This window comes from Podarcis gaigeae (assembly GCF_964106915.1).
Source record: "Podarcis gaigeae genome assembly, chromosome: 9".
In the NCBI taxonomy this organism is placed as follows: domain Eukaryota; kingdom Metazoa; phylum Chordata; class Lepidosauria; order Squamata; family Lacertidae; genus Podarcis; species Podarcis gaigeae.
The window spans coordinates 56,574,704-56,600,531 of NC_139685.1; the positions used below are offsets into that span (position 1 = coordinate 56,574,704).

General features: G+C 45.0%; 1 protein-coding gene across 1 annotated transcript in view; it reads left to right on the plus strand.

The window, feature by feature from the left end:
• Positions 1–11,131: 11,131 nt before the first annotated feature.
• The window catches only part of PAPSS1 (3'-phosphoadenosine 5'-phosphosulfate synthase 1), a 49,287-nt gene continuing 34,590 nt past the window's right edge, over positions 11,132–25,828 (plus strand). Inside the window, exons 1-3 of the mRNA XM_083756553.1 lie at positions 11,132–11,694; positions 22,069–22,183; positions 24,368–24,603. Coding sequence (XP_083612679.1) covers positions 11,635–11,694; positions 22,069–22,183; positions 24,368–24,603 — 411 coding nt within the window. The 5' untranslated portion in view covers positions 11,132–11,634. The remainder of the gene's footprint in view (positions 11,695–22,068; positions 22,184–24,367; positions 24,604–25,828) is intronic.

Sequence of the window (25,828 nt, forward strand, 5' to 3'; positions counted from 1 at the left end):
GAGGAATGATTGCAAGCATTTTTGGCTTTGGAATGGAGAACGGAAAAAGAAACAGAGAAGTATTTTGAAGAAGCATCCAACCGACCACAACTAACCAATATTTTTTGTGAACATTTATCTTCCGCAAGGAGCTATTCTACACAATGTTGCTTTTTTTTGAAGGGACGGTGAGTTCTCAGTAGGATCTCCTGCTACCTGATTCCATTGGGACTAGTTATAGGCCAACACCGGCTGAGGGCTGTTGCCCATGGCATGTTTTTAAAAACAAACAGTCCCTCTCCAGGGTCTTGTCGACCAGGCAGTTTCTGTTATGTAGCCAGTATTCACCCTTGAGAGTTGGTACTTAAAGATCTAACCCCAAACAAGTTATGGACTCTTGTTGCCTTAGGAAGGACTGTCAACATTCCGTGTGTGCACATTTCGTAGACTCCAGAAACAAAAGCAGAGCACACAGTGAACCAAAAAGAACACAACGTGAAAAGACTGACATAAATTGTTCCAGGTGGTGACAAATTTCTGTTTTTGCAGAAAATTTATTTATGTATGTCTTGATTCCAGCATACCAAAATCTGGAAACATCCTGTGGAAACAGTATTTTTTTCCTAAAGGTTTGGGGAATAAAGATAATGGTAGACGGTCTGGATAATAATCCGGTGATGCATCCAAGGAAAGTCAGCTTGGAATGCAGGAATGCATAGAAAACCGTTTGTTTACATTGTGACTCATTACATCTGCCATTCTGTGACTTGTATGTAAGAGCAAGACAGAAAGGGTGGGGAGAGGAGGGGACTCTGCACTCTCTGGTGGGGCAGCTGGAGGAGGTCCAGGAGCCAAGCGGCTCATCCGAGGCTGTTGTCTGTGCTGAAGGTTCAGGCAGTCAGAAAGCGATGACAGGAGCCAACCACGTTGCAAATCCTATGGGGGTGCTTGACCTGGGAACTATGATTAATTTCAGGCCAGGAAAAGGAAACAGGAAAGCTGAGGACAAGCAAGGAGAAAGGAACAGGAAATGGCAGGCTGGGAAATGCTAAAAAAGAGGCCGAAGGCAGGGAGGGGTGAATCCTGCTTCAGCTCCACCCCAAGCTGAAGGGAAAGTTAGGGAAGAGGTGGATAAAGGATGGTTGTTGACCTTCTTTCCTCCCTCCCGGCAGAGAGGGCGGCTTCGATCCTGTAGGTTCTGCTTCTCAAGAGCCTCCACCACAGGGAAAGCTCTTCAGAAGCAGCAGGATGCAGGGGGTTTGATCCTGAGGAGGTGCTGCTTCTTCTTCTTAGGAGCCTTCCCTGAGGGGTCTGGGGTGACTAGCGCATCAACCAAATCAGAGTTTTCTTCAGACCAACACTTGGGACCTGAAGCAGTGAGCAAGACACTGATCACCTCCCACAAGTTGGATGGCAATCTTCTGAAATGGGAAGCCTTCCTGCTATGTATGCCAGTAGGTTAAAGTTAGGTTCTTCTTTTGACACTGCATTGGAATGCAGATGGCCCCTTCTCCAGATACAGTGGTACCTCGGGTTAAGTACTTAATTCGTTCCGGAGATCCAGAACTCTAGTTAACCTGCAGACCACTTTAGCTAATGGGGCCTCCTGCTGCCGTCGTACCGCTGGAGCACGATTTCTGTTCTCATCCTGAAGCAAAGTTCTTAACCTGAGGTACTATTTCTGGGTTAGTGGAGTCTGTAACCTGAAGTGTATGTAACCTGAAGCTATGTAACCCGAGGTACCACTGTACTAACTCACAGTCCCTTAAGAGAGTTGTTGAATATTCTTTTAACACTGACGGGAGGCAGACTTGGGGGCCCATCCACTGTTGCTCTACAAATCTGAGGGAGAATGAAAGGTCTTGCTTCCTGCTATAGAAGCTGATTTGCTTCGAGTATGCTCTGCTTGGGTATTTATTATGTGAAACAAATATAACAAAGACATCACGCATCTCCGCTACTCTCTCCGCCAAGGAAAACTAAGTCCTGCAGTGATATCTCCGGCTTCTTACCGCCTGGGGAAGAGGGGCTTGCATAACTCCATGAAAGTAGAGGAGACGGATGTTTTTATAAAGATTCACATATATACGCTATGTGATCATTTCAGTTTGTTTCCTCTTTGATGAAAAATAGATCATGCACATTGATGAACAATAAATAGATAGGAGGTGAATTCAGCCTGATCTGCCCTTGGATTATAGCCTCATAAATTATTGTTTGAAAGATGCTTTGATCACATCTTTCAGTCTGACCCTTGGCTAAACTTCATTCCTCTCAAATGCTATGTTTTTCACAGTTATGAAAAATAACATATTACACTCAATATTTGTACAAAGCGCTTCATGCTGGAATTCCAGACGTATAGGGGCAAGGTGGAAAAACATCAAGCTGGTCTTTAAAACATGACTTTGAAAAGGAATATTTGATTACTGAAACTGCTTGAACCTTCACAGCTAGAGAATTGTTGTGGAGGCAGGTTTTTAAGTTTTCTAATTTAACTGGTTCTAATTCATTGGCTGTGAAGTTACTATTATCCAACATGAGCCATTTGGAATTGGCAGGTTACAAATCCGAGAGACTGTCACTGTTTTGCAGGAGTGGTTCAAGAATGTACTGAGACTTCAGTTTTCTGCATTTGAAGTGGACCGAAAGACTCCAGTCATATCTGCACCATACATTTAAAGCAGTATCCTACCACTTTAAACAGTCATGGCTCCCCCTACCCCCTCCAATCTGGATATTGTAGTTTATTAAGGGTGCTGAGAGTTGTTAGGAAATCCCTAGTCTCCTCACAGACCTACAGTTCAGAGTGGTTTAACAGTCAATCCCTTTTTCCCAGGGGATTCTGGGAAATGCAGCTTCGTGAGGAGAAAGGGGGTCTCCCAGTGACTCTCAGAACCCTGACCAGCTAATTATCATTTATTTTATGATGGAGTAGGAAGCCTCTACCCTGTGGGCCAAATACAGCACTTCAGGCCACTGTAACTGGTCCTTGGGATGGTCACTGTGCCATGCCACTTACCAAGCTCATTCTGTACTCTCGAATACTTTTGCCTGGTTGGAAAGTTTCCTTAAACTATGATGAGGCTTCTTGCTTAACTGGAATGAGAGATAGAGAAGGGATGTAGAAACATCTGGCCTTTGCACAGCTGGAATGGAGCCCACGGTACAACAAGAAATCACAGTCATTGCTCCACTTCCCTATGCCTCTGACTCTGCCCAGCACTGGTATACACTGTAAACCCCTGGTAGGTCTCCCACAGGAGAATGCAGTCCTTGTGCTGGAAAACATATCCTAGGCCAGTTTATGATGTCTTCCCACCCAATATTAATGCACTTAAAAGTGGACTATAACTTTTGTTTTCATAACCAGCAAGCACAAAGTTAAATCACTGGGTGCACTCACAATTGTGAGGCCTGAGGAGAAATGTAGAAGTTCAGTGCGTGAGCTCTGATGAGTCACAAAGACCTGGGATTGAATTCCACTTCTGCTCCCAAAAAAAAGGCCAAAGGGGTGGGGGAAGATATGCTCTTCCTTTAGCTCCCCTCCCTTTTCTCTGCCACAATGTGGTCTTCCTGAGCCTCTCAACGAATCCTTTGCATTACTGGGATGGTGGTTTGATACACATTCTTCAAACACAAAGCCCACCCACCCACAACTTGCAATGGCTTTGGTGGTCAAATGTGGACTTGGGGTGTGCAGCACTCAATTTCCCCCCTTTTGTTTTGAAGTTTCATAGCCATAAGGAATTTTTTTTACATGGAAACATCTCTGTCTTACAGTTTTTAAAGGCTTGCCTTGGGTTGCTCCAGGTCATCCTTGAAAGAGGACTTTTCTACCAAGTGTATGGCAGAGCCACCACAGATTGGCACCACCAATCGAGTGCTTGTTAGTGGACCTGCATGGCTCCGACCTCAGGCTCACCCCAGAACCATTCAGATAAGCAGCAACAACACCAGTGTTGACTCCACTCCACTCTTGTCTTTTCCATTTCAGAAGGTGGAAGCAGAGATGGAAAGTGGCCTTTGCCTTAGACAGACCTTAGATAGACCTTTGCCAGCGAAACTTTCCAGGCAAAATGGAGACTTCAGATGCAAGGTTTGGGGTCCCACAATGGTGGCAAACTGATGTTCTCTGGCAACGTTTGTGATGGACTATAATTTCCCCCCTTATTTATTTTGTGGTAGGGAACTTGCATCCTCACGTCTCTATAGTGGACTGATGCATCCTTGGGCATTATTAGTTGGATTACTGTGAGCAGAAAGGAGGGGTTATTGTTACTGCAGCTCATCCTTCATGTTGCCCTTACTCCCACCCTAAAGTCTTCGGTCTCCTCTAAGCACTGAGTGATGACAACTGCTCTGTATGCATTCAATAAAAGAACATCACAGACCACCAGCAGACCACCGACCCAAATATTAGAGCAAAAGTGTCTTCAGAGCACATTTAAAGATGTTTTCCACACCTACCTAACAGCACATTTTGTACTTATTCTGTTATACAACCTAATCTTGGAAAGGACCTCACATTTATTTATGTCTGTCTGCAATGGAAAATACTGTCAAAACTGCTGACCTGGGAGTGGAAATGAAAGCAGGCTTAATTCCTTTGGTTTTGTTCATACCAGAGGCCTGCTTTTCCAACACTTTGAGGATAAGTGAATATTTTTGAAACTTAGAACATATAACTAACATCAACATAGAAGGAAACATTCTAAAGAATTCAGGTATATATTTCACATTCTTTAAAAAACACACCCTCATATTAAAATATTCCTTTCATAGTATTCAACTAGATTTTACTCAGAATAGGCCCAGTGGAAGTAATGAACAAGTTTGATTCATTTATCTCAATAGATATGTTCTGAATAAAACTTAGTTGAACACCACCTGAAATGCTTGCCTCTGGATCAAAAATAACCTCAGCCTTGTGGGCTAAATGTGACCCTCCACAGATGTACCCAGAGATCAAAAGAATTTGTTTCTCTATGTTACTAGGGCAGTCCAAATGATATGTGCTCAGAAGTGGATGGAGGGAACAGTACCAATGGTGGCGGAGTAGCAGATGAAATTGATGGAGTATGTACAATTAGCAAACCTAACTACAAAATAAGAAAGCAGGAGGGAAGAGTTTTTAAAGAACATGGAGAAATGTTTGTAGAATATCTGACGAATCATTGTAAAAGGGTTAAAATGTTAGGGTTAGAGTAAATTCAGCAGAATAAATGAAGCAGAGATCTAATGAGAAAGGAAAAAATATATATGGAGCAATTAGAATATGCAGAAGCAATGAATATCTAAAAGGAACCATGGAAGGGGGGGAGGGAGATGTCAATGATCAATGTATTGTTGTATTGGTTAAATATATATATATATATATATATATATATATATATATATATATACTTGCACATATATATATACATGCCCTTCAGGCCTCTTATTGTGGCTCTTTCCAGGCAACACTGCTTCCCCCTCTCCAGGCCATACACCTCACTGGCTGTTCTTTGCATCCTCCTTGAGCATTTTTGCCTGTCTGGAATATGCCCTTGAACTCTGATAATGCCTCTTACTTGCCTGGATGGAAGGTAGAGAGGAGTGGGTTTGAATGTGTGTAGAAACCAGCCTACTAGGCAAAGGTCCACTGCTGCTCCCACTTTGGCTTCTTGCCTCATCTCCCACTGGCATGTGGCCTCCATAAGGTTGCCTAGAACAGAATGTGTGTCCTAGCCCTGTGCTGCCAGCCACGGCAGAGCTCAGTGGAGGGAGAAGCTAGCCAACCAGCTTAGTCTCAGGGGGGAACTTGCCTGAAGGCAGAGTCCATATACAAGGTCCACTCCAGCCCTAAGGTCAGGAGTATCTCATTTCACGTAGGCAGACAATATGGTGATCAAGAATGCCGAGGATCCAAGGTCACAAGAAGCAGCAAGGTCTGGCCAGGAACGACAAATGTTGTTTCCAGCAACTGACTGAGGCTGGAAACCCTGATTAAGAAGGCTGGAGCCAGCTGGTTCTCATCAGGAGCAAGAAGGCTTATCAGTAGCAGGTGGAGTCACTTTGTATTCTGCTCCTTCAGGCTGCTGCTTCTGCCGGTGAAGCCAACTCCTGGCCCAGGACAATGTGGCCTTTGGAGTAAAAATGGTTCCCCACCCCTGCAGTCACCCACGAACTACCTTAAGCAGCTGGACAGGACGACTCACCTCTCCATCACCTGATACCATTACAGCATCAGATAATTGACAGATGAGTGACTCCACCTACCTGTCAAAGTTAGCCCATGAGGGTGGGGAGATGAAGGTCTGGCCCACTGGTCCAGAAAGGACCCCCACTTCTTAGAGATTAACAACCTATCTGAAGAAGTGTGCATGCACATGAAAGCTCATACCAATAACAAACTTAGATGGTCTCTAAGGTGCTACTGGAAGGAGTCTGTTTGTTTGTTTCGACTATGGCAGACTAACATGGCTACCTACTTGTAACTAGAACCTGTCTGAAGTGAGCCTCGGGTTAAATTTACAAACTACCTCTTTCAACACCTCCCCCCTGCCCCGCAAACATATCAGATAATTTTTTCTGAGACAACTTCCAATGGTTTATCTGCCATCTCCCATATGTTCTGGTCTGTCTCAAAGTGGTGCCCACAAGGCAAAATATTTCCAGCACCTTGGAAAGCTCCAATTGAACAACTTGCTCTGGTGAAGGTTGGAGGTGAACTGAGGCCTTAGAAGTCCTTGCAGACACCCCTACCCCCCCCCCCAAGTTCCAGCTCCCTCAGTCAATGCAGTTTTGTCTCAGCCCAGGGGTACTGCCTGTATACTCCTCTCTCTTGCAATGATATTCGGGGGCAGTTTCTGGAAGAGGGGCGTCTATTTTTCAACAAAACTAATGGCAGCTTCTCTTAGTTTGCCCAAGCCTCTGGTTTCTGAATCCCCAGATACATGAATGGCCATGGAAACTTGCAAGTTGCAAACAGATGCCTGTATGCCCAGCCTAAAGTTTAATACTTCAAAGCCCCATAGATTTTTTCCCGCTGAAATCAATGGGGCTTCAAGTGATTAATGGGTGGTGCCCTATTTGGTGTTTGTGGTGTGTGGGTGAAAGGATACTGCTGAGTGCATTTCTGCAAGAATGCAGTCTTTTAAATTTCTTTAGATGTCATCACCCATCACTGTTTCTCTCTTTTCTTTTCCTGTTGAATGTTATTATTAATCATGATCACTTTCAGGATGCAGAGGCTCAGAGACAATTGCCCGGACCCACAATTTCAATGGGATGAGTCAAAACTAGGCAAAAAGCTACTTTCCATATTCCAAAAAGCCATCATTAAAGGTAAGGGACCCCTGACCATTAGGTCCAGTCGTGACCGACTCTGGGGTTGCGGCGCTCATCTCGCTTTATTAGCCAAGGGAGCCGGCGTACAGCTTCCGGGTCATGTGGCCAGCATGACTAAGCCGCTTCTGGCGAACCAGAGCAGCACATGGAAACACCGTTTACCTTCCCGCTGGAGCAGAACCTATTTATCTACTTGCACTTTGATGTGCTTTTGAACTGCTATGTTGGCAGGAGCAGGGACTGAGCAACGGGAGCTCACCCCATCGCGGGGATTTGAACCACTGACGTTCTGATTGGCAAGTCCTAGGCTCTGTGGTTTAACCCACAGCACCACCTGCGTCCCTAAAACCATCATTACTTATTCTAAAATGCTGCATTTACATAATTAAAACCCATGTAGGCTAATTTTAACATTGCGTCCTTATGATCTGTTTTTCATGTGACAAGAACATTAAAATACATTGCTGTGATTGTTGAATTTTACTTAATAGTGCAAGAAATCTTAAGGGACATTTGCTATAAATAAATGGAGATAAAACTCAAGAGGCCAGCATTATACCCCTCTAGAAATAGCATCATAGCTTTTCTTTTTTTAAAAAAAAAGTTTGAGTGACCTCTAGTGGAGAACACACACCAATGCAGAAATTAAATTGCTTGCAATCTCTCCTGCTCTAAGATGGGTTACCTTTTCAACACATCTGCAAAACAGCTACAACATGCAAATGGGAAAATATATGCAGCTTCTTTCTTATAACATCTAAAATAAGATGACAGCCCACTTGGGAAAAGCCTAAGGAATAAAGGTGTTTTTAAGACTCCTTGAGAGCACCCCCTGCAAGTGCCTCTGATATAGCTGGAGGGGAGTGTTCCAAAGTCTGTCCCGAATCTCCCATACTTGTGTTCCCTTGGATATGACTCTGGGTTCTAATATTGTGAGAGGGGAAGAGAAAACATCTCTGTATCATTCATTTTCTTCACATTGTGTAATGTTTTGATCACTGCATCTTATTTAGACCTTCTCTGGGGAAAGTGTGAACGATGGAGGAAGTGGATAGAGAAGTCTCTCTCTCTCTCTCTCTCTCTCTCTTTTTCTCTCATAACACTCTAACTTGTTGACATCCAAGGAAGCTGAATGCTGGAAGATTCAGGACAGATAAACTGAATTTCGAATCAAAGATCTGAGAATAATCTAAAGCACAATGATTTAGCAGTGCACTAAAATATCCTAATATTGCCGACTACTCAGATTAGACCCACTAAAATTAATGTACATAATTTACCTAACCTTAACTGTTAATTTAGATTGATGCACTTTAATACATTTTAATTACACTTTTCACAATCGGCATGGTAAAAGGGCAAAGAATGAGAGAAGTTTATCTAGCGTAAGAAAAATGTCTGTTGAAAAGATTCTCAAATATCAATAATTTTTGAAAGCTTGTTTTCCACTGCTAATGAGCTATTTAATGACTGCTGTAAGGGGTGAAAACTTCAGGAAAACAGGCTTAGATGTTAAGAAAGAACTTCCTGTTAAAAAGCCGCTGGCCAATGGAAGTGGTTGTGCAGTTAAATATTGATTGCTTTTCTTTGTGGAGACTTTGCGCAAGGCGGTAGATCAGTCTACACTGGTTCAGAAGCGAATTTTCCTTTAAAATTCTGCCATGCTTGCAAGAGGCTGCTGAACCCCTGAAAAATCTTCCCATTTTTCATTGGCAGGGGGTTGGACTAGCTGGCACCTGGGATCCCTTCCAGATCTACAATTATATGATTCTATGGAAACAGGCAAATCTTTCCAATTTCCCTGGAACAAGTACATATCTCTGAAAGCGCTTCAACAATGGGACGTGCCGATACATTTGCCCCACGCCATGCTCAGCCCGCTCAACCTCCCCGGGAGCAGCTGTGGTACAACCGACCAGAGGTGCAGGGAGTGGTGCACAGGGCCGGATTTAGATTTGATGAGGCCCTAAGCTGCTGAAGGTAATGGGGCCCTTTATATGTCCAGCTGTCCTTTGTCAACAACCAATTGTCACTGTTTTTTTGTGTTGAATATATGCTATATGGTAATTTATGGACCTAATAGCTATCTAAAGCCATTTGCCACTGTTACTGTTTTATTGTTTTTTTATCTTGTATTTTGGAAATGTACATCGTTTTGTTTTTGTTTTAAAAATTTTTGGGGCCCCCAAGAGAGTGGGGCCCTAAGCTATAGCTTGTTTAGTTTATACTCCTCAGAGTACTGTGAAAGAATGATGTCAATCAACATTTGATGATCTCCTTCTACTGGTCCACAATAGAAAGGGTCCTTTCATACTGCATCATGGTGTGGTACGCTGGTTTGACATCAATTGATAGGAAGTGTCTACAGAGGGTGGTGAATACAGCACAATATATTATGGGCTGTCTCGTGAATTCGCTGGATGACATTACGGAAGAACGTTGCCTCAGGAGAGTGAGGAAAATTCTCAGGGATGATTCACACCCTGGCCGGCACTTTCCTGATCTCCTGCCCTTGGGCAGAACATATAGAAGCATGATTAGTTGCACCAACAGGGTAAATAACAGCTTCTATCCGTGGGCTGTTAGGCTGCTGGATGAAAAGCAACTGACTTTTGCTTTTGCAACTGACAGGGCAACTGACTTTCTGGTTTGGTGGGTGTGCATCAGTAAACAAGGGGAATTAAGACTAAGAGAGCTGAGTGGTGGGTGCTTGTATAATCTCACTGTATACAAGTTGTACAAGTGACAATAAAATATTTCAGTAAATCCGGCACTGCGTGAGCCCGCTCAGCCTCCCAGGGAGCAGCTGTGCTCCAACAGACCCCACCTCCCTGCACTGTATGATCCGCTACTGTCTAGCGGTGCGTGAGGCATGGGTGTGTGGGAGGCAATGCAAATTATATTTTGAAGGCTATTAAGAACTGTTGTCTTTGTCCATGGAGTATTCTTGGCAGGGATACTGGAGTGGCTTGCTGGTTCCTGCTCCAGGTGGATCACGTTTGGTCAAAACTCTCCACTATGACCTGCACGGCACAGCTCATAGCTTCTCTGAAGCAATGACAAACCTAGACCTAGATGCTAAACCTAGCATCTTAAAAAGCAGAGACATCACCTTGCCAACAAAGGTCCGTATAGTTAAAGCCATGGTTTTCCCAGTAGTGATGTATGGAAGCGAGAGCTGGACCATAAAGAAGGCTGATCACTGAAGAATTGATGCTTTTGAATTATGGTGCTGGAGGAGACTCTTGAGAGTCCCATGGACTGCAAGAAGATCAAACCTCTCCATTCTTAAGGAAATCAGCCCTGAGTCCTGATGTTGGGAAAGATGGAGGGCACAAGGAGAAGGGGATGACATAGGATGAGATGGTTGGACATTGTTCTCGAAGCTACCAGCATGAATTTGACCAAACTGCGGGAGGCGGTGGAAGACAGGAGTGCCTGGCGTGCTCTGGTCCATGGGGTCACGAAGAGTCGGACACGACTAAATGACTAAACAACAACAAATTAAGAACTGTAAGGGTGGGATTTGGCACTCCTGTCTTCCACTGCCTTCCGCAGTTTGGTGGGATATATAAATGCAACCGAGGATGCTCAGCTGCCTTCCTCCCACCTCCGCCTCTCCTTCCTCCACCACCACCATCAGCAGCCGGCAAAAGAGAGCAGCGCCGGCCAGGCTAGAGGGGCAAACCCGGAAGCACTGGTCCCCATCCGCTATTCCTCCTCCTCCTCCTCCTTCCCTTTCATAGGCCGGAGCCGTCGTAGACGCCGCCCTCCCCCGCCTGGCGCATTTCCCGCCCCCGCCCTCGTCTGGCAAGGCGCGCGCGGAGAGGCAAGCGCTGTGCGGCGTGGCAGTCAAGAGTTGCGCGCCCGCGCGCGTCCTGGGAAGAAACCGGGAGCGCGCCGCCGTGCGCGTGGCCAGAGCTCTCTCTCTCTCTCTCTTTTTCTCACTCCGCCCGGCCGCCTGATTTTCGCTCCTCCCCTTTCGGTCCCTTCTCCTCCTTGGCTCGCGCCCCACCTACTCCACCCGTCTCCGTTTCACCAGGCAGGCGCAGGCGCGCGCGCAAGAGCCTCCCAGCGCCAAGCCGGCATCTCCGAGCAAGCAGCAGCAGCAGCAGCAGCAGCATCCTCCCCTCCCCTCACGCCTCACCTCCTCCCTCTCTCTCATTCTCTCTCGCTCCCTCCCCTACCCCCTCGCCTTCAGGCCCCGCGCCGAATCCTAGCTCTCAGCGCGCGCGCGCGCCTTGCCTCTGCGCTCGCCCTTCCTTTCTGTCCCCGCATCTCCCCCTCTTCTGCCAACATCCCCGGCGTCCTGGGCTCTTGCAAATGGATTTGCCCGCGAGCCACTGCAAAAAAGTCAAGCTGAGCAACAAAGTGCAGAGTTGGGTAAGTCTGGTTTTTTTCTTTTCTTTTTGAAGCTAGCTGCAGTTTGGCAAAATAGCGCACCTGGTGAGAGGAAGGTGGCCCCTTCCCAATGAAGAAAACAGTCCAAAGAGGAAGGGGGGGGGGGAGAGGGATGCCGCCCTGCCGGGATGCGACTTTGCTTGAGCAACCTTTTGGCGTGCTGGTTTTTACTGCTGGCTGCCGGAGGCTCGAGTGGGGCGAGCGCAGCGGCTTGCAGCGCCTCTCTCTTTGCGTTTGCACAAGATGGGGCAGGCTTGGGAAGTGGGTGGAGGGAATAACGCAGGCGGCTTGGGATACGAAGCCTTGCTCGCTCGGCAGGAGGATCGCATTTCAATAGATTCCACTGACGTGTCTGCATTTTTTTTTTTTGAGGGAGGAAAAAAGAGAGGAAGGCAATTCATCTCTTCGCTCTCCTCGCTGCAAATGTCTCTGGTATAGCCTGTCTTTATGAATGAAGTTAAATGTGCCAGTTCTCCGTTGCTAAGAGTGGCCTTATAGTGCCGTGTTTGCTTTAAAAGTTGTGGGTGGCAAGCATAACTGTGATGCAGAGGAGCATGTAACCTCATTCAGCATCATCCCCCCCTTTCCTCCTTTTTCTTCATGTCTATTGGAGGAGGAAAGGAGTGGGATCTCAAGAGTACAATGTGAGCATTCATAAATCTTGGGCAGCCCAACACTGAAGTTCTTTGTGGGTTGCCTGTTGAATGAGAGCACTGTGGAAGGAGGCATGAACAAACTTGGGTTTTAATTGCAAAGGTGCCAACAGGTCAATTTACAGTGCTGGCCAAAGGCTAGGAAACTACTGGGGGCAGTGGTGGAAAGAGGCCTTTGCTAGAAAAGAGGTGGTGGGTTTTGATGGCATAATTAATAGCTGTAATTATTGGGGGGGGGGAGAGCTATGTTGCTTTCTTAATGCATGATTCTCAAAGCTTTATCATGATACTTTTCAAATGGAAGAAGAAATTTAAAAGGCGTCCTTCACCTACTTCATACCAAAGATTATGCTTTAGAAAAAAGACTAGTCTTGTGATGTGTGATGAACATTCATTGTGAGACCCAGAATCTGGCCATGTGAACATAGGAACTGCCCGATACCACCAAGCCAGTGGTCCATCTGCCTCAGTATTGTCTACACTGACTGGCAACAACTCTCCAGGGTTTCAGATGGGGAACTTTTCCCCAGCCCTTCCTGGAGATGCTGAGGAATGAACCGGGGACCTTCTCCTTGCAAAACAGATGCTCTTCTACTCTGCTATATCCCTTCCTAAAGGGCTGTCAAGGAGGGTGGGGTTGGGCAGTTGAGGTGACGCAGAGAGCATGTTATTGGTGGTTAGAATTCCTTGATGGTCTGCCTTCAGTTGGTTAGAGCGTGGTGCTGATAAGGCCAAGGTTGCAGGTTTGATCCCTGTTTGGGACATCTGCATATTCCTGCAATCCAACTCTATGATTCTAAGGCCAGAAAGAAGTCTGAAATGAGCCTTGAATCACACCAACCTCAGTTTCCCGCTTGAGTTCCATAGCTTCTTCTGATATGCCTCCTATAGGGGCACTTTAGCTAAAAGTAAAAGTGTTCCTGATGAAAATGTGTAGCCCAGAAGAGCAGCTGGAGGGCTCTTAGTTTACATAACCCTTAGCCAAATCATGGCTTAGCACAGGGGTTGCCAACCTTTTCAGGCCTGTGTGCTGCCAGTGCCACTGGCGGAGGAAGAGGAGTGCGGGGGGAGCGCACTGCCCCTGGCAGTGCGATCCTGGCAGGGTGCCATTGCGGCTGCCCCTCGCCCGACACGCGCCAGCCCTGCCCCCTTCTCTCCCCCCCCCCCGGTGCCAAAGCATGAAGCTCCGCCACTGGTCAGTTCCACTCCTTCTGGTCACTTTTCTCCCCATCCCCTGACCAGATCAGTTTCCATTCCTCCAAAAGGCAGAAACAGAGTCTGTGCATGTGCTTCACTTTTTCAAGGAATCTGGGTAAAATGTGAACCCAGCAGAATTGACCTGAGCCTTGAAAAGACTAAAATAATTCACAGAGGAAGTGGAAAAGAATGACAATCTTGCTACTATACCTTCAGCTCCATGTACCGTATTTTTCGCCCTATAGGACGCACCGGCCCATAGGACGCACCTAGTTTTTTGGGGGGGAAATCAAGGGAAAAAATTTTTTTCCTGCCCAGGTTTGCGCAGCCATCCCCAAGCTAGAAGAGGGAGACGGAGCGCTCCGTCTCCCTCTTCTGCCTTCAGGGACAGCTTCTCTAGCCTCCGTGGGGCAGCGGCTTGCCCTGCTGTCCCCCGAGCTGGTGGGGCTGGTGATGGGGAGAAGCTTGCTTCCCCCCCCCCCCGCCCGCCAGCCTCCAGACCAGGTCCGGGAATGGGGGGGGCAGCGCTCCGCCTCCCTGCTATCCCCCAAGCTTGTGGGGCTGGCGGGGGGGGCTGGCGATGGGGAGGGGTGGCGGCGCTCTGCCTCCCCGCTATCCCCCAAGCTTGTGGGGCTGGTGGGGGGGAGAAGCAAGCTTGCTTCTCCCCCCCCGCCAGCCTCCAGACCAGGTCGGGGAATAGCGGGGTGGCGGCGCTAACCTTGTTTCTGCCCCTGTTTCTGTAATTTTTTTAAAAAAGTAAATTTTCTTAGCTCAAGTGAAACAAACTATTCCACCTCAGCGTTCAAAACTCACCCGGCACCAGTCGCGTTGCACAACAGGCAACTGGCCTTTTGCAAGCAAGGGGAGAGATGTCTGGTTGCCAGGTTTGGTGGCTAACATTTCCATCTGGCTGGCTGGTGATGCTGCACTAGTTAGCTGGTTAGTGGTGCACCAAAAGACATGTCTCTTTTGATGCTGCCCTGCCCTGCGAATCAGCTGATCTGTGGGGCAGCGCAGCACCAGAAGATGCACCAATTGGAGGCTGGACCTTTGATCTGATCCAAGAGGACTGGTTTTATGTTTTTATGGTAATGTATTGCCCTTTATTCAAAGTTTCAGATAATCAAAGTGTGGCTATTATAACAGCTTGTTATGATTTCTCATCCTTCTTGTAAAGTAATAATTCCACCTCTCTGTCTTTCTGCACTAGGGGTGTGTGTGTGTGTGTGCGCATACATGTGTGAGTTCATAACCTTATTTATTTACTTTGACCACTTCATGTACCTCGTAGCTTGCTTGAGCCAGAGGCTTGTTAGTCTTCAAGGTTGCATAAGTCTCTTTTTTAAATGTTACCTATGGAAGACACCTGACCCAACACTCTTCTCTGGCTGTGCCCTGTAGGACCAGATCAGTACTAGAAGACATACTCTTCTTGACAGTCTCACTGCTACTTAACATAGTTGTCATTGAGGACTCCCTGGTAAGCTTTGAAAATGAAATTAGCAGGGTTCCTAGGAACACGCTTGGTTGTGCTCATACCACATTAAAAGGGTATCCAGTACTGTGCAGTGTAACTTTATCATGCTACTCAGTAACTTTGTATAACGTCAGTATAAATGGCATCGCTCCTTTTTAGCAATGCATGACTGCTATAGGTAAGAGGTCTATAGATAATGAGCTGCCAAGCAGTCTGGTACTCAGTGGTAGAGCACCCTGTTGCTGAGTAAACCCAGCACAATCATGGACAGCAGATAAGTTAGCTTGAGAAAAGCCAACAAAGCTGGATTTCAGCCCAGAAACCTAGTAAGTCAACATTCTATCCTTTCAGGCTTCAGACATCGTGAAAGTTCAGGGTGCTAATTCTGAAAAGGACGTTACTGACATTCCGAGGCACAACTTTCAAAGCAGCTCAGTAAAAGCTTGCACAAATGCTTCCTAAATCAAGACGTGATTATTCTTCCCTCTCTTTAAGTTCTTTTTAGTTTGGACTAAATTTCTTTTTTTAGTATTTATAGGGCTGGGAGGTGGGGATATTCTAACTGTTTCCCTTCTGTTTTCTAAGACGCAGAACTACCTGTTAAAGGCAGATGCATATACCCACCCTTAAAGGCTGCTGTATGTAGGGAATCCTCTCAAAAAGTTTAAGTGTGGGGCAGTTTGGGGCAGAGAAGCCATTTCCCTCTCTTCCCCCAGCATAGGATTGCAGGCATGTGTTTTTTGGGTAAAAGTGGAGTTTTGCATATTTCTTCAGTACACACAACCTTGCCTAACCTTGGATCATGCTTCTCTTGATAAATGTGTGATTCTGGTTTGTTTAAACGCTCTGAACCTGGGCAGGTGACCTTAGCGGGGATGATTTCTGTTCAGTTTAGCTTCAGTAAAACAAGGAAGGGGGTGTTTAATTGGCCTTGACGTTGGATTGGTACAAAAGCTGCCAGTAGCAAGGTTCCAAATAGAACATAACATCTGACTCTCATGCAGAAGGTCCCTGGTATTTCCTGGGAATAGCAGTTGCCTGAAACCCTGGAAAGGCACAGCCAATCAGCATAGACAACACTGAGCTAAATGAGCCAATAGTCTGACTAGATATAACAGTGCATAGACAATAATAGAACCTAAAATATGCAAATATGCTATATTGTTCTCAAATAATATATACAGTATGCAGTCGATATAGCAGAAGACTGATTGCAAGTCCTTTTTGACTAATTAGTTTTTTTCAGTCATGACCAAATTTCTTCAAATACATACATCACTGAGAGAAGATCATTTCTTGTTCTCCACAAGGATGCAAATAGGATATTTCACTCAAATTACATTCGCCGGTTCTTCCGAGGACCAAAACAGAAGGCTTTCCAATGTGGAAAATCTACCTCTCCTTGTGATATTGGAATTTCTTGCCCTTTCTAGAAAGCTAATGACCATTTCTCTGTGTTTCAATATGGACTGTTTCTATCAATTCTTACCAAACTTGAAAACCCCCCAAAACATAGCTGAGCAAGAAGGGGATTTTTTTAAAAGAGAGAGAGAAAAGCAATGGGTATTTATGATCAGAGAACTGTTCTTTCTTGCAGCTTGGCAAGCCAGGTAAGTATTCTCTGAAGTTGGCAAGCAGGCGTAGCCAATTGAGTTTCTGGACCTTCTCCAGTTTTTGTTTAAGCAAACTATTATATCCCCTGTATTTTAACACTTCAGTTTCCTATCATGATGGTTCCTATGTCCAGGAAAGCAAAACTTGAAGATTATCTGCTCGCTTTTCTTGTTGCTGTGGAGATAATCTCATACTTCTGCTTCTCAAAGGAAGTTCCTATGTCAGCTGTTAGTGCAAGATTTGAGTTAAATGTTTTTGCCAACAATGCCTAATTTGTTAAACTGCTGTTGCTGTTTGGAGGTGAGATTACCTTTGTAGGTTCACAGTGCCTGTATGTTAAGAAGTCAGCAGCCAGCAGGAAACTTAGAAATTGTAGGCCTATTGTATATTTGGTAAGTGTTGTATATGTGACAGTTATTCCCCCCTTTTTAGGGCAGTGTCAGCAGAGTTTCTTGTGTCATGATTGTCAACTGTTCTTTGTTGATGCAGGTGCCATGGAAAGTTGGGATGCTTAGGGTTAAGTTTTTTTAAAATGCCTAAAGTGTTTTAGGTTTGACCTTTCGTTACAGCCCAAGGCCCAAGTATTATTTCCTCTTCCTTGAATGGGCAATCCGGGTTGACCTTTGTTTCTCTGCTGCCACCATCCTGATGCAGTTCAGGCTACTTGTGTCAATTTCACAGGCAAGATCTAGAAATGCTTAGCTAAGTTCTGTGCTAGTGGACTTCAGCTGGAGTTAGCTGGTGATGAGGCCCCATGAAGTCTACATTGTTTATCTGCCAGGAGAATAGAAAGAGAGACTTTTGGTTCCAGGCTCAGCTGTTGCTGCAGCAGATAATCAAATCGTAGAATTGGAAGGGATCATGAGGGTCATCTAGTCCAACCCCCTTTTTGCCCCACATGGGTCTTGAACCCACAACCTTAAGTCGTGCTCTACCGACTGAGCTAAGCTGATAGTTCAGAAGTTAGAAGAAACTTTAATTCTATCTTTATCATGCTCTGTATATTCTGCTTGGTTATAGTGCAACTGGTATAGTTTGATCCAAGGGGATTCTGAATTCACATTCTTATCTCCAGCCTTTTAGCCAGGCTACCGTAGAGTCATATTTCTCCGTATTCCGAACTAGCAGCCTCATATCCAGTCTTAGAGTCATATTTCTCCGTATTCCGAACTAGCAGCCTCATATCCAGTCTTGCACAGGAGTTTTAAGAAACAAAAGGGAAAAAGTGCAGTTATTTGAAGTCAGTTGCTAAAATCAGTGCAATTTTGAAAGGTTCATTCTGCCATCTTGAGTTAAAATGGCACCCATTTTTGTATTCAAAAATAGACATAAATATATAGCAACAACAACAACAACAACAATCTTTATTACGGTCCAGAGACCAACAAAACATTACAAATCAATAAAGAGTTCATACAGCCTACCTCCAGGTTAATCAAGCACTTTGTTTGGAATATAGGGCTCATTTGTTCTTGCAACCACCGATAAAAACTTTGCCACTGCCAAAGTTCTAGCTTTTGTCCGGTCTTCCAGTAGGAACCTGACATAGTGAGCTTCTGACTTTCCCGGGAAAGGCACCAGCAAGGGTGATATCAATTCAGCCCTGGCCTGCTCATACTTCGCACAATGTAACAAAATATGATTTATGGAATCGATGTCTTGAGCACACGAGCAAAGTCTGTCCTGGTAGGGAACTCCTCGCAACCTACCATCCAGCACTGCAGAGGGGAAGACATTCAGTCTGGCCTTGGTAAAAAGCCTTCGATAGTTAGGTACTGTCAGGTTTTTGATGTAAGATGTTAACTCAAAGACATACCCATATTGAACTCCTGCTGCCAGTGGACTACAGACTGCATGTGATCGAGATCGCAAGTCACTGTGTGCATTGTCCCATAATCTTTGCTTTAAAGCCTTTTGGGCGCCTTCATAGCCCAGGTAATACAGTTGGGGGGGAGACAGACCAATAGAGGTGGCTTTTTTAGCCATGGTTTTCTGCCATTTGCTGACAAATTCCTCATTGGTCAAATGTTGGTACAGAACCTTCCCTAGATTAAACACTGAAATCCTGAGCCAATGTCTTAGGGCAGCCCACCATGCTCTAGCTGAAATTGGGCATTCACCAGCTTCCAACAAAAGTACGGAGTTGGGGACGCAGTTAGGTACCTGCAGCAGAGATCGTATAAATTTTGCCTGAAAGCCATCTAGCTTTGGCAGGTCCCCATTATGCCAGACATTTGCTGCATACAGGAGTTGGGAAACCGGCTTTGCGTTGAAAACCCTTAAGGCTGCTGGAACATATTTGCCGCCCTTTGTGAAGAAGAATCTATGTATGGCTAGCTTTGTAATCTCCGCCTTTTGAAGGGAGGTTTGCCAATGGTGCTTCCAAGATCTTGTATGATGGAATGTGAGCCCTAGGTAACTGAAGTATTTTACCTGTTCAAGGTTATGGCCATCCAGCACCCATTTAGACTGGGAGAATCTTCTTTCGAAGACTAAGATTTTAGATTTTTCATAATTAATGGATAAACCATTTCCAGAACAGTAATCAGAAAATTTCCTCAACAGATAATTCAAGCCCGGCCTGGAACGCGAGATGATGGCTGCGTCATCAGCATACAACAACAAAGGGGTCCTTCTCATTCCTATTTTTGGAATGTGTCCATCTGGGTCCATTAAGTTCTCTTCTAGGTCATTTAAGAATAGACAAAACAATGTGGGGGCCAAAATACAACCCTGTCTCACCCCCCTAGTCATCTCGATGCTTTTCGATAGCTGTCCCTGTCGACCGCATCGGACCTGCAGTTTGGTTCCATTGTAAAGGGCTTTTATAAGAAAGAGAAGTCGTTTGTCCTGCAAGATCAGACTCAATTTGGACCATAGCTGGGATCTGGGGATGGAGTCAAATGCTGATTTCAGGTCCATAAAGGCCACGAAGAGTTTACCCTGTAGGTGTCTGGTATACTTCTCAGCGAGGAAGGACAGCATTAGACAATGGTCTGTTGTTGAATGATTCTCACGGAAAGCTGCCTGGGCTTCAGTTAGTATATTATGTTCATTTAGAAAAGTTGCCAATTTGCTACTGAGGAAATGGGCATACAGTTTCCCAATTATTGAGAGCAGGCTAATAGGCCTATAATTGGAAGGTACATTTGGGTAGCAAATATGTGGGAGCTAACAGCTGTTCTACTAATGGTTCTACTTAGATGCCCAAGTAAGGTGGTATTCTTTGTGACCCTCTGGGGATGCCAGGGTGCAGAGAAGGGAAATAACTATTTTAAGGACCCCACACTAAGTTACAGCAGGCTAAACCCGAGTAGCCAATTTGGTGCATCCCAGATGTTAACTGCAGCCCACATGATTCCTGAGTTATTGCCATTCTGGCTAGGGATGATAGGAGTTGGGAGTCCAATCCATCTGGAAAATACCATGTTGGCTATCCCTGGAAACTTGTTTAGATAACGCAATTTTGTCCTGTGAAACAGCTTTCAAATCTTGCTCCATTGAAAACAGGCAGGGCTTTACAAGCCATCTTTATCGGTCATTGTTTTTGTAGTGGGTCAGCCTCCAAGTAACAGTTGGAGAGATTCAGCTAAGAATCTGTTGGGTGACTGGACCGCTGCTACCTCTTAGCATAGCCTACCATGCAGAGTGCTTGGAAAGATAAAATTGTGTGAGTATGTTGTTGTGACTTGGCCTCCTAAATGGGTTTAGCTTGGAAGTGGAGGTGGTGTAATAACTTACATAACACATTGTTAGTCAATGAAGGTCTAGGACATGGCTGGTGTAGGGAAGGGAAAAACCGTTGCGGTTGTGTAAATGGATGTGTACAATGGTATGGAGTGGAACTGTGTTAGGCAATAACGTATTTAATTGTGATGACCTCCAGATCCTTCTGCTTTTTCTAGTTAGGCATAGACTAGAGGAGAAATGTCATTTAAGTAACTTGAGGTTTGTATGTGTTCCGCTTTTGAAAGACTAGTATAATTCCATTGTCAGAAGAATCCCAAATGGGGTAAAGTAGATTGTAGGCAAATTAAATGTAGTAGAGACCAGAGTGGCTTTAAAAAGAAACTAAATTTTTGCCTGTAGCTTCTTATTTTTGTCTTGTGGTTAGTGCATAAGGCTGCACTCTGTTTTCAAGAAGTTAAATTGTTTAAATGCTGGCATTGCAAAATCATGAGATTTAGAGCTGCCCGATCCAAGTGCACATAATTTTAATTTGGGAGTTAACGTATGGATTTTTGACTGCAGCACGGGGCAATACCCCCAAGACAAATATTGCGGAAGCCATGGGGAGCCCAAGAAGTAAGTTTGTGTGTGTAGTGGGGAACAACTATGAATCAGGAGCTTCCCAGTTTAAATCTGATCTTTGCCATGCTTTGTAGCTTGCCTGTCTCTAACCTCAGCCCTATATCTGTTATATGGAAATAACACTTACCTACCATACCAGGTTGCTGGCAAGAGTTATAGTGAGATAAAACATATGAATCACTTTGACCTAGGGCTATACAGACACTATTTAGTAAGCATAGATGCTGGATAGTTAGTTTTGCCAACTAAAGGGGGTCATGGTAGTATCTTCGTAGCCAGAAGAGTTGAAGTTTGTCATCCTTGGAGCAGTAGCTGCCAGATTCTTGAGTGATCTGAGAGCATCCTGTTGAATTTTGAACTGCCTGCTTACTCCCCTCCTTTCTTAGAACTCTTATCAGCAGGAAGTTGTGCAAAATAGGTCTCTTCCAGTCCTGGGATGCTACAGAACTGGTGTGCTTTTCAATACCCTGTCTTATGAGGAAGGCAGAACTGCCTGTGTCCCCTTCTTGGTCTTAACCAGCCTTCGCCAGGTGGATGCCCACCAGATGTTTTGGACTAAAACTCCCATCAGGCCCTGCCAGCTGCAGCCCCAACAACATCAAGAAGGCACCACCTTGGCAAACACAAATTTTGCTACAAGGAGCTGTGGAAGGCAGCCATCCCAACATGGCTACACAGTTAGTTGTCCCTTCCTTGCATCGAAATGGATCTTGTGCCTTTTTAGTGGCCTTGTTAGAAATCATGAAGAAGTTTTCAAATCTCTGTGCAATTTATGCTTGTTCAATTGAGCCTAGAGTTCAGTGTCGGTGGTTCTAAAATGTGATGTGAAGTGCCCTGAAACGATGGACAATATCAATAAGTAGCATAAAAGCATTTTGAAACTCCAGTAGCCCAAAGAGGATTATCTTCTAGTTTTGACATACTGCTGCATTATTTTACATCCTTGAGGAAAATGTCACAGAACTCCACATTTATTTATTTTTTGATCACACGGCATTCTGTTAATAGTTCTCGTTTGTGCCAGTTCGCTTTAATATGTTACCTGGATTGTCGAAAATTGATTATTTAAGGAACTGAAGAACTTTACCTGTTTCTTTCTTTCAGGGAATGCAGAGAGCTACCAATGTCACCTATCAAGCGCACCATGTCAGCCGCAACAAGAGGGGTCAGGTAGTAGGGACCAGAAGTGGCTTTCGGGGCTGCACAGTCTGGCTAACAGGTACAATATTGCTGCCCATAGGTTTGCTCTGTTTTAGTGTGTTTTTTGCTCTCTTGCCATTATAAAGTGATGGCAGCGGAAGGAGGTGCCAGCTAAAGATTTCCCCAGTAGCTCTTGCAGGAGCACAGAATTGCAAATTGACTACACTGGGACCTTGGGTTACAAACACTTCAGGTTACAGACTCCGCTAACCTGGAAGTAGTACCTCGGGTTAAGAACTTTACCACAGGATGAGAACAGAAATTGTGCAGCGGGAGGCCCTATTAGCTAAAGTGGTACCTCACGTTAAGAACGGTTTCAGTTTAAGAACGGACCTCTGGAACGAATTAAGTTCTTAACCAGACGTACCACTGTACCTTTACAAGGATTCCCTTTCGCTATCTTCACTGAACATTTGTTTGTATAATCCCATTGTATTTTCACAGAAGGCTGGGGTTAGTGTTGGCTCCCTCATGTTTTAGGCAAGCAATAGGAATATATATATACACACACACACACACATATACACATATATGATGTATAATGTATAATATATAATATATAAAAGTTGCTTGGGAACATTTTAAACATTACAGTTTGGACTGAAGATTCATTCACTTGGAGAGGCAGGGATTTCCACCATCTTCCCTCTCAATCTGTAGCCCTTGCACCATATCTAGTCCGGAAGAGCCAGTGTGGCATAGCGGTTAGAGAGTGTTGGGCTAATGCCTGGGAGACAGGGGTTTTAGTCCCCACTCAGCCATGAAGCTCACTCAGTGATCTTGGGCCAGTCACTTGTCTCTCAGCCTAATCTATCTCACAGGGTGGTTGTGAGGATAAAATGAGGAGAAGGAGAACCATTAACACCCCCTTGAGCCTCATGGAGGAATGGTTGTTAGCAATTTCACTCCTCCGATGCTGCAGATGAGATTGTTGTAAATCACATGCCTATCTGGGACGACTCTGGGAAAGGAAGACAGTCTTATCTGTTCTGCTGCGGGTACTATTACACTGTACTTTCACTTTTATTTCTTTCTATTTGTTCTCTCGGAGCTGGAGAGAATGGACACCATTATGCTTTTGTCTGTACATAGTGTATAAATATATAGATTAGCTCTACGGTATCTCACTCTTCTTGCTGTGTTATGCCAGAAGATTAGTGTGCATTTATCATTATGATGTATGTGGCTAGAAGCGCATTGGAAGAGAAGGGAGATGCCTTTTCCAGAGCTGCGCGTACCGGAGGATGCTCAGAGTTCCGGGGGCTTGCAGGCACCCCAGGGTGTTTTCCAACAAATAAAATAAATGAATTAATCCCCAAGGGAGGCGGGCTCCTTCTCAAAACCTAGCAACAGATTCCAGAGTTGGGGAACACAGGGAAGACTTACCGTATTTTTCGTGTATAAGAAGCCCCCTATTTTTGGGGACTCCAAATTAAGAAAACACCCCTCAACGCTACCCATGTATAAGATGAGCTCCAATTTTAGACCTAATTTTTTTGGTTAAAAAACCTCCATTTCTTATACAAAGAAAAATATGGTAATTGCCTTAAGAGAATGAAAATTTGGATAGAAGGTTATGAATTTTCCATATGGACAGCCCTTTGGCACAGGGAAAAATGAAATTGGCACATATGCATGCATTTTTTGCAGTTTTGCTCACTGTCAAACTGGCACGTGCCTATGCAGTGAAATGGATGCAGGTACTTCTGCCACGTGGTGATGCATGCTGTTTGTTCACATTTTCCTGCACAGAGTGCTTTTGTCCTGTGTAGGAGATACGCAGCTTTTCAAGGCAGTTGATTTCTTGTTATCTTAGAGCGAACGTTTTGCTGATGAACTCTGAAAAAATAGGGAGTGTCAAGATGAGTACCCATTTGTCTAGATGGAAAGAGAGAGGGTAAAATTTTAGTGGGTCTTGTGCGACATTTTAAGAATGTTACGTTAATGTTAAGCCAAACACAGTTCCCCTCCCCCACCAAAGGATTTCAGGCATATACTGAAAAGCTGCTGGAGTTGTGTGGCCATAGGTGTAGTCCTAAGCATGCTAAACTTGGAAGTGTATCCCATTCATGTAGTTTATTTTGGAGTGAGCATGATTAATATTGCATTTCCACTCTCCTAAATATGATGAGCCAGGCATGATTTTTAAATGTCAGTCATCTATTGACTTTTATTGTTATTTTTTTCTTTAAAACTAATATAGGTTTGTCTGGAGCTGGGAAGACCACAGTTAGCATGGCACTGGAAGAATATCTAGTGTGCCATGGCATTCCATGCTATACTCTGGATGGTGACAACATCAGACAAGGCCTGAATAAGAATCTAGGATTCTCACCAGAAGACAGGGAAGAAAATGTCCGCCGGATTGCTGAGGTTGCCAAGTTGTTTGCAGATGCTGGCTTGGTGTGCATCACTAGTTTTATTTCTCCTTATGCCCAGGTGAGCACCCCATGTCCTCATTTTACACCGAAATTGTACTGCGGTGTTAACTATTTCAAGAATATGATCAAATAATCCTTCCTTTGTTGACTATGTTAAATTTTGGCTGAGATTTAGGAGCCTCTTACACACATTAGAAATTGTATTTTTTCAGTGGGTGTTATATGCTCATCTGAAGGGGTTTCTCAGTAATCACAAATGCCCTCTAAGGGGTGTTTGAGAGGCCATGGTGAGGGCAAGCTTGGTGTACAGTCCTTTGTATCCTGTCCAGTAGATTCAGGTTACTATAAATTAAAAACAACTGAAATTAGTCTCAGTGGGGCTGTGGTCTAAACCACTGATCCTAGGGCTTGCCGATTGGAAGGTCGGCGGTTCGAATTCCCGCAGCGGGGTGAGCTCCCATTGTTTGGTCCCTGCTCCTGCCAAACTAGCAATTCGAAAGCACGTCAAAGTGCAAGTAGATAAATAGGTACCACTCCGGCGGGAAGGTAAACGGCTTTGTCATGCGCTGCTCTGGTTCGCCAGAAGCGGCTTAGTCATGCTGGCCACATGACCCGGAAGCTGTCTGCGGACAAACCCTGGCTCCCTCAGCCTATAGAGCAAGATGAGCGTGCAACCCCAGAGTCATTCGCGACTGGACTTAATGGTCAGGGGTCCCTTTACCTTTTTAATGCTATAGAGCAGTGGTTCCCAATAAGCTAAGTACTGCAGATTCCCTGTTTTTCAAAAGCCAAGCTATGGACCCCCTACTTTTGAAAAAAATAATATCTCTATGGTTGTTTTACTCATGTAAATGGCACCATGGACCCCCTGGATGGGTTATGCAGACCCCCTGGGACCCACAGATCACCAGTTGGGAACTGCTGCTATAGAAAGGAAGACCTGTGGTGCAATTTATTTGCATATGTGTCAGTTGAACTTACCAGAAGGTGTAGCTAAAAGCACTCAGGGTACTAGGTTCATAGCCTCCTAAGTGAGAATCACCTCCGAACGGCAACTCCTTTCCACTTTGCTTAATGCTTGCGCTCTTACTCCAGGCAAAACTGGCTCACACCTTAGTAGATACTGGCAGGATGCAGGGTAGCTTCCCTTTAAGTCAGATTTTTTTCATTTTTGTAAACTGCTTGTTTATTTAGAAGGCTTGGGGCAGGTGGACCTGCAAATGGTTAGGCAGGTAGTTAAAGGTAATACTGTGGAAGGGAAGCTAGCAACACCTCGCATAGGC